The sequence below is a fragment of the Microtus ochrogaster genome, chromosome 18, assembly GCF_000317375.1.
Source record: "Microtus ochrogaster isolate Prairie Vole_2 chromosome 18, MicOch1.0, whole genome shotgun sequence".
In the NCBI taxonomy this organism is placed as follows: Eukaryota; Metazoa; Chordata; class Mammalia; order Rodentia; family Cricetidae; genus Microtus; species Microtus ochrogaster.
Window position 1 is genome coordinate 30,234,432 of NC_022020.1, and position 9,430 is coordinate 30,243,861.

Sequence of the window (9,430 nt, forward strand, 5' to 3'; positions counted from 1 at the left end):
CCTCACCTTTTGAGCTAGGGTCTCTCACTGGGACCTAGAACTCAACAATTCGGCTAGGCCGGCAAACTCCGGGGATCCGCCTGTCTCCTCCTCCCCAGATGATACTACTACCTCAGCTGGCTTTTCATAACTGGATGCTGGAGATTGTTTTTGGGTCTTCGCAGTTTCACAGCAAACACTTTACCAATTTAGTGCGCTCTCTAGTCCCATAAATGCTCTGTGTAATTTACAAATTAAAAAGTCTATAAAGCCATAGGGAAAGCGGCACTGTCTTGGAAAACTGTCACGAAGAACTCACGTTAATATGTGTGAAGTACCTGGCCAGTGGCTGGCTTACAGTAAACCCTCAACGTGTGCTAACCAAAATGACTAGAAGGAATGCTCAAGGAATCAAGGCTGAGGCTGCCGTTCGACACACACATTAATCACCAGGACGGGCAGATAGCAGAGGCTATAAAATAAACCTCAGAACCCCTCACCTTCAGATGGTTTAGCATTGAGTGGGAAAGCTACTGAGAAACAGAAACTTAGCAAACAAAGCAAGAAAAGAGCAGCGAGCAGCGAGCTCACGTAAGGCCTGGGGCCTGACCTTGGGCTGAAGGAGCGTGGGGTGAAGGGTGATCCAAGCTACAGGGAAAAATGAAGTTTGAGGGTGCAGGGTCTTCCAGGACTTCATAAGCCCATCCCCTTATGTCAGGACCCACATAGTTATTAAGGTGCAGGGAGGTGGGATCAACGTAGGCAGATCTGTGGGTGACAAAAGAATGGGTGTGGATGGTCAAGGGTGGCTACATTCATGTGGTTGGGAGCTGTTTAAAAAAGAAATGGGACTCTTAACTGAACATTTTCTCTCTCCATTTCTTCTCTTTTACAAAATAGTTCAACAGCTAGAAAGACATCTAGTTTTCCAGATCCCCGGAGTCCCACTGTCTACACCACATGGGCATTACCCACCTCCTCTGTGTCCTCCCAGGGTAGCTTTTCAGAAGGTGATCCCCGGCAAAACCGACCCTTCAAATCCGTCTTTGTGCCCACTGCCGTTGTTAACCCTGCGGGGAGCACAGCTGGCCCAGGGACTCTGGGACAAGGGTCTCTTCGGAAAGGGCGGAGCAGCATGAGAAAGAGTAAGTGGTGGCAGAGAGGTACGTGCCTAGAGCCAAACAGCAGGGATTCTGATTGGGGCACACTGGAGGGTTCTCACAAAGAGAACTGGTTTTGAGCTGAGCCTCTGCAAAGGATGGTTCCCAAGGGAGGAGTGCCTTTATTGAGTGTAGCCTAGGCCTACTGAAGACCCCTTCTGTCTGGTCCATTCATACATACACGATGAATAACGGGATGGCAGCATGTAATTGGATTGTAGCCAAGGGGGTACCCACACAAAGGCTGACATTGCTGGTTCAATGCTTCTCAGACTGTGTTCTGAAGACACCCCTTGAGCGGGCAGGGCCTGGGAAGAGAAGACAAGACTCTAGAGACAGTACTTAGAACCCATTTTCTACTATATTGTTTATGTAACCCATGCAGAGAAGTTCTTTTTTTAAAGGGTATACAAAAGTAAGATTCTCGTCTTACTTTGGCCCACCAGGTCCAGATTTTTCCAGATTGACAGACACCTTCCAGTCACATGGTGTGCACCATTCCATGGCTTTCTTTTTTCCCTCTATAATATCCATACTGAGCACACAGCAGTGCATGCACATCTATCATCAATACCATGCTCTTATTAATTATCAACATAGTAAACTTCTGCGTGAGATTTCATTTTCAGAGACTCAGGAAAGATCCTGAAACCTCATTGTACAAAGCAAGAAAGGATACCTTCCAGTCACAATCCAACTGTGGAACATACACTTTGTTCTACATTCCCAGCTTAAAACTGGCCCTGCCATCTCTCGGGCCATCTCACCAAATGATTAAAGCATGAGATGTAGGACAGAGGAGGAGCACAAGGAACACAGTATGCTGCAAGGGGAAGTCCCCAAGAACAAAAGAAAGCAAGTGTCTTCACTTCTCCGTGTCCCCATCTTTTCCATCTAATAACTGGCATAGCCTCTAACGGTGCCCACCCATATCTCCTGTTTCTGGCTTCAGCCCCCCCTTTCTTCCCCCCCACCAATTTTTCACCCTAACAGCCTTGTACAAGTTCCTGCCCTCTTTATTTTCCTCAGTTGTAAAATGGAAACAATAATACTCAGCTCATCACCCTCCATGTGTTATACCATGTTGGCACAGTATCCCTATCAGATTTAGCTACTAGGCTAACCATACAGTGTCCTATAACAATCTCTTGAGAACATGGCTTTTAAAAAAGTTATTTTCTTGATAAAGTCACGTTAATTATTAGTATAGAAATCACTTTGTTACTACTACAACTAAACAGATTATCTTCGGTCCATCTACATCCTGAGCTTGTTTAGGGTTGAGATGTTCCCTCAGTCCAGACCACTTAGCCATGCAAAGAATTGCATTCCACTTATGATACTCACATATTTTTAATACACTACCTCGTTAGGGCTGTGTAACTCTTGATTGACCTGGAACTTTGACTGTTTGTGTTGTATACATATGTAATAAGAGAGTATTAGGTCTCTTGAAAACTGGAAACTGACCAGATAACCAGATAGGCAAAAAAAGCCAAATTTCCCCGCACATCTATGGGAGTCAAGGTCGTGTCTGTCTGGTATTGTTTTGACTTCCCTAGTTGCAGAAGCTTTCCTTTCTCCCACTTTCCAAGGTGAGGTGGGTCAAACTGTCAGTCTCTCCAAAGGCCTATGCCGCTACTAACCAGTGGAAAAACAAATGTGGAAATGGAAAGGTCAGACTCGGCAAATCACAACGTGCTTGCAGCAGCTGAGAATACACCTGAGCTCATTGTCCATGATAACTTCCTGCTTGGTGAAGGTTCACAACCACAACACAAAGTGTGGCTTGGCTCAGGCCCTCCATGCTAGACATGGATGACTTTGTTTCAAACGTGTGTCCAAGCTGGGCAGTAGTGGTACACACCTTAAATCCCAGCACTTGGGAGGTACAGGAAGGCAGATTTCTGTGAGTTCAAGGCCAGCCTCTTCTACAGAGTGAGTTCCAAGACAGCAAGGGCTATGCAGAGAAACCCTGTGTCAGGAAAAAAAAATGTGTCCAAGAACTGTCAGGAAAGACCATCATCAATAATATATGGTTCTTCAAATGTTTGGAGACTCTTTAAGAATGACCCACAATGCTTTGCACAGTTTTTTCTCCAAAGGCAAGGAGCCTCCCATTTCTTTGGTTACCTATAGAACTTACGTCCAAGGAATGGGACCTTCTTCTTGGAGCCTCTTGGGGAGGACTTGGTTTCCATTACCTGAGGAAGGACTGCCTACATGAAGCACACACACACACAGTCAGACTTTTCTGTTGCTAGGCACACTGCGCTGTCCTTCACATAATAGTGACAGCCAGCAAGCATCTGTGACTTCAGGCGCTGCTTGGCAGGTCAGATATCCTGTAAGAAGCAATCCACACTCCATGGTGTGTTTGGGAACCTTTGCTGAGCATCAGGAAGTAAACAAGGACGATGAGCACAGGAGGCGTTCTCAGTGGCTGCCCCACCCCCACACTTAAAGTTTCTATTAACAATTTTTTCAGCACACAGGGATGACGCCAACCTCCTCTCCCTCTTCAGCCCTCCTGCTCTGTTGCCTGCTCACTTTGTGCTTCTCACTTTCTTCTTACTCTTTGGCCTGTCTGCCTCTGTGTTTGCTTTTCACTGTGAAACTTTGTGTATCTTTTTCCCTAGCCATCCTAAAGGGCTAGAGGAAGAGAAAGGGGGGCAGAGGGGACATAAATTGAAGCAGCATTCCTTCAGCTACCTCACACAGCATTCAACTAGACATTTACCTGCTGCCAGCGACAGCAAATAGCACTAAAAATAGAATAGGTCACCTTTGAAAGACCCCAGGAGAGTGCGAGCAGTCATATTAGAAAAGCCTTACCAATCTATTCTGGGATATCGGACACAGTGCATACCCAGCCCGCACGCAATCCTCTGTCAGCCATCCTAGTGCTGATACTGCTCTGTCATTCTGCAGATGGATCCTTGCAGAGACCAGTGCAGTCAGGGATCCCCACTTTCATGGTGGGATCCCTCAGGCGCAGCCCCACCATGGTGATCCGGCCTCAGAAGTTCCAGTTCTGTCAGCCGCAGGGAATGACCTCTTCCCCAGCACCCATGATGGTAGAGATGGGGTCTAAACCCATTTCCACTGGGGAGCCTGCCCTGACCTGCAGCAGCAGAGGTGGCAAGACCAGGATCCACTCAGCGGCCAGTTCCCTCATCATGGAAGGCAAAGAGATACCCATCAAGAGTGAGCCACCGCCCAAGCCGCCTGCCTCCGCCCCACCCTCAATCCTAGTGAAACCAGAAAATTCAAAAAACGGCACCGAAAAGGTAGGGATGGAGTATACTTGGGAGCCTGACTCTTTAGCCTCCCAGCTTTGCACACCATGGACATGGCCAACCACACTGGCAGCCTCCAGTAAAATCTTTCCACACACAACACAGTCCCACCCCCGTCACACCAGGCACACCTTCTCCTTCATAAACCTACTCCTCATGATCCAGAAACGTCCTGGAAAAAAACATGGCTTGATTTGAATCACTGCTCTGGTTAGGTGGCTCTGGCTAAAGCACTTCACCCTTCTGGGCCTTTGTTTATTCATTCATGATTTACTTATTTGCCTCATTCATAGAAATAATAATATAGGGCCTAGAGAGGTGACTCGGCAGTTAAAAGGACTTGCAGCTCTTATAGAGGACCAGGATTCAGTTCCTAGAACCCCCATGGTGACTTCACAACCACCCACGACTCCAATTCCAGATGTGATGCCTTCTTCTGACCTCGGCAGGGACACGCGTGGTGCACATTGAGACATGCAAACAAGACAGACCCATATACATAAAATAGAAACAAATCTAAAAGATGTTAGGTAAATAATAATAATGGCCATCCATGGGCTTGGAGATGACATTGTGTAAGATATGTGCAGTGTTTTCACAGGGCTTGATACATACTTCATCAGATGATAGGAACAACTAAGACAAGGGAGAATTTAAGTGATGCCCAAGTCACATCGAATGGTAATTCTAACAGCTAACTTATTGTGACATCTATGGAATCAACCAGATCTGTTAACATCTGGAAATTTTTATACACTAAAAGACATGGAGTTTAATAAGGTCCTTGAAGCAAGAGAGATGATGAAAAGGAGAAGGTGACATGAAGGAATCAGGTGATGTTCCTCACGATCCTTCAGTTTACTGAGCATCACTGCACTCACCAATCACCCCCCCACTACCACCCTCACCACCATCCCCACCGTTGTCACCCACGCCCTACAAAAGCATGGATGGGATGGAGTTCCCTCCTATTTGCTAAGCTAACTACTGAATATGCTTGCAGACACCATGCACTGTGCTCCACGTGTGCCGTCTCACTAAACCCCAATAACAACCCTCTGAGGTAGCTATTATTTTCATCCTCATGTAGAATGAGGAAGCAAAAGCTTGGGGAGTTAAACAACATTGCCCAAAGCCACGCAGCTGACATCTGTATTCGATACAAAAGCCCAGGTTCTTTCCACTCAACTTGTACAGAAATGCATTTGGAAAAGTTCATGGTGACTGACAGAAGGATTGGGAGTGCTTATTCCAACTTCCAATGTTCATGCAATCTAAAGGATCCCAGTTGTCCAATATCCCAAGTCATCAGACACAACCCCCGAACTTCGACGTCCCAAGATCCCACTGGAAACGTGAGAATCAGAAAGCAGGGGAAACTTGGAGACAAAAACGAGGTAATTTCATGGAACAAAGAAGTAACTCCCAGGAAGTACCACAGAAAGAACACTTTACTAAGCTGTGGGACAGTAACTAGCTAAAGCAAACACCTATAATTGCCAAGCAAGATACATAGCCACCTAGGAGGCATGAGAGAAAGCAAAATGAGATGGGGCTTCAAGTGAAGTGGAGACATGGTCTCATAAAGAGGGAGCAAACCTTCAGCTCAGCCAGCTGTTGCCAGTATTGATCGGCCCAGAGCTCCAGATCTTAGGCTAGTTCGGATGCTTGCATTTAGGTTTTACTTTGGTTTTGAGACATATTTTCACTATATAGTTAAAACTGGCCTCAAACCCACAATCCCCCATCCAAATGCCTGTGCTACCACACTTGTCTCTGTTTCTTCCATCTTTTAAAACCACACTTGAAACGCGGCCCTGTATATTGGTCTAGTGGTCTTAATGTACAGAGAAGTCAGTCAACACTTAGAAGCCTAGATGGCAACAGCAGGTGTCCAGGAAACCAGCTCTGGGATGAGTGTTTCTAAGGAGATTATGGGGAACTCGTGGGGATAATCCTTAAGGACAAGCAGAGGGGAGAAAAGAGAGGGGAAAGGTGAACGTATATTTTCCAGAGGGGTCCTTGTGAAGACCACTGCTGACCCTGTTTCTTCCAAACGATTCACCCTAATTCTTAAATCCTTCTGCCTCAAGAACAGCTTTCGCTGGCTGCCTATGAGATGGAGATGCTACTCCACCGTCTCAGCGGCTTATGCACCTCACAGGGTATATTACACGATGCATAGTAGACACAAATGCTTGCTGAATGAACACCACCTGAATGAGGCGTCTTGAGTGGGGACACATCTTATCCAGGGGTTGGGGATAGAATACACACCTCACACCTAGTCCTTTGCTCTTCTTTCTATTTTACAGCAAGTCAAAACCGTAAGATTTCAGAATTACAGCCCTCCTCCTACCAAACACTATGCCTCCCATCCCACCTCTGGAAAACACGAACAGCCAGCCACCTTGAAGGGGTCCCAGCCTGAAGCAGTCCCCTCAGGAGCAGAGATGACCGTCCTATTTGCCCACCGTAGTGGCTGCCACTCGGGACAACAGACAGACCTCCGGAGAAAGTCAGCGTTTGGCAAGACGATGCCCCCAGTATCCACTGCTTCAGCCACACAGACCGTACTTACCAGCAAATGATTCCTTGGGTGGCTTTTTCTTAGACACAGAAAGAGGTGAATTGCGTGTAAATACAGTCTGCCTCCACTACAGACATCTACTGGTCTTCTAAGGATTAGTCTCCTCGAACACCCGTTGTAACCTGAAGGACTGGGAAAGTGTGAACTGCTGCCCTGAGTTGGTTGGCTTCTCCCCATCCACCCTACCAACACCACCCCACCACCCTGAGATAGAGTTTCTCTGTGTAGCCCTGGCTGTCCTGGAACTCACTCTATAGATCAGGCTGGCCTCGAACTCACAGAGATCCACCTGCCTCTGCCTCCCAAGTGCTGGGATTAAAGGCATGCGCCACCACCACCCAGCATGTTTCTAAACTTAGTGATTGATTCAGCTGAGCCTACGGCTTGAGCCAAGGAATGGGGAAAGTGTCGGCACCTGGGCCTTACGCGTGCAGGATTTGGCCTCTCGGCCAGTGTGCTCAACATAAAACGTCTCTGCATCCTAGGACAGCTGCAGTGTGGCAGAGGTGAAATTGTTCTCAGGGCCTCTTTGACCTCATCGCCATCCCACTCTCTCTTCATCACACAGAACAGCCTCTGCCGTCTTCTGGGAAGCCACAGAAACTGAAGGGAGTTACTTCCCGAGTTTACTACGAACAAGGCCAGAGAGAAGGCTGACTACCAAATGCCAAAAGATTATTATGCGTTAAGCTTCTTGGCCCGTTTCTTCCCACATATTTGTACACAGTAGATAAACAGGGGGCATGGAGAGGCAGATAAGGGACATGGATGGCATTATAGACTTTTCATTTTTCCCCTCACAGCAAAATGCACTTCAAAGCAACCTTGACTGCGCAGCGAGTTTAGATCCATATTCTGCTTGCATTCCAACAATTTTGCTCTCCGAGGCTCCTAACCAGTTGAGGCATTGGGGCAGATGACTTATTTCCCCTAATAGGACAAAGGCGGAGGACAAGAAGGGGTGCTCTTTGGGGAGAGCTGCTACCAAAGGAAGTGGACAGAGAAGGCTTGAGAAGAAAAAGAGAGATAGAAAGAAAAAAGGAAGAACCATGCAGGCGACAGACACAGATGAGAAGGGGCAGGAAGGGGGGAAGAATGAGCTTCTCAGGGAAGAATAGAAAGCAGGTTTGGTGGGTGCAATGTTTACACCACTGGCAGAAGAGGGAAGAGGACAGAGTCTGCCATGGAGAAAGGGTCAAAATGAAGTGAGTCCACGTGGATGGACTGGAGTGAGCAGGTCCGGCAAGGGAGCTTTGTGAGCAGGGCGGGGGAGCGGGGAAGGCAGCTCTGGGAGTCAGGGTCACGCTCTAAGACAGCCCATTAGTCCTCATTAAATGTAATTGTTGTGACTTAGCGCTCATCACATGCCCATCAACGTGGACACTTTGATGCATAAATGCCTTTTGCTACTAAGGCTGGATGCCACTTAATAAAGACAAAAGAGGCAGGTCTAATTAGCCGTTTACCGCAGACAGTTCTTGCAGGTCTCGGGATTGCGAATATACATCTTCAACCCACCCACACACTTGGCAAACTGAATTATCTGTAGGCATTTTTAGACATTAATAGAATAAAGCGAAACCATAATCCTGCCAAGGAATACGGCATCTGTGCCAGAGTTTTGGAGCAGGTGGGGCCCACGGTAGCATGTTGTTCTTGCATTTCTGTGAGACTGGGATTCATGTACACACCATGAAATCAGCACGTTCAACTCAGGACAGCCAACCAGATGGAGAAATAGTACAGACCCAGGGACAGAAACACACTATGATTTTTCTAAATGTGGGTACCCGTGTCTCATCTTTACTCCAGAAAATCACTCTCATTAAGTATACCAAGTCACTCTAGACCCAGAGTGGCAAATATACAGTATAATAAGCCAACTGATTGTTTGTTTAGGTTGTTCCCCAGTGGCAACTGGTCCAGTGTGTGGCTATCAAGTAGATGGTTTACAGGGCAACAGAAAAGGATTTCTATGAAATAGAAATGAATATGAAACATGAAATAGAAGGTTTTCTCTTCCTGGCATCTCCCCAGCATAACCTCTCTGAGAAATGAGGATGGCTACAAGGATTGCCACCTCCATGGCGCAAGCTTTCCATCCACTCCCGGAGTCAAAGGCCTCCCAAAGCATACCGCAAGAATGTTGCCAGTGCTTGGGTGGAATGGGCTGATATTGCCAAGTAAAAGCTGATTTCATGAACACCTTTTTTGATGAAAATGGAACTTTATTCATGTATCAGCCCTACCATAACATTGAGAAGTATATTCAGACATTTGGTTGTAAGCAAAAGCCTATTGTGTTTCCTCCAGTTATGTGTTTTTATTATTCTCTCATATATTACATCTTAACAACAGTCTCCCCTCCCTCCACACCTCCCAGTCCTCCCTACACACAACTC

At 46.8% G+C, this 9,430-nt stretch overlaps 1 protein-coding gene across 2 annotated transcripts in view; it reads left to right on the top strand.

Moving 5' to 3' along the window:
* The window catches only part of Sh3rf2 (SH3 domain containing ring finger 2), a 102,179-nt gene extending 95,084 nt beyond the window's left edge, over positions 1 to 7,095 (top strand). For both annotated transcript variants that reach the window (XM_005356036.3, XM_005356038.3), the window contains 3 exons: positions 880 to 1,124; positions 4,071 to 4,429; positions 6,754 to 7,095. In XM_005356036.3, coding sequence (XP_005356093.1) covers positions 880 to 1,124; positions 4,071 to 4,429; positions 6,754 to 7,029 — 880 coding nt within the window. In that variant the 3' untranslated portion in view covers positions 7,030 to 7,095. The remainder of the gene's footprint in view (positions 1 to 879; positions 1,125 to 4,070; positions 4,430 to 6,753) is intronic.
* The last annotated feature ends 2,335 nt before the right edge of the window (positions 7,096 to 9,430 follow it).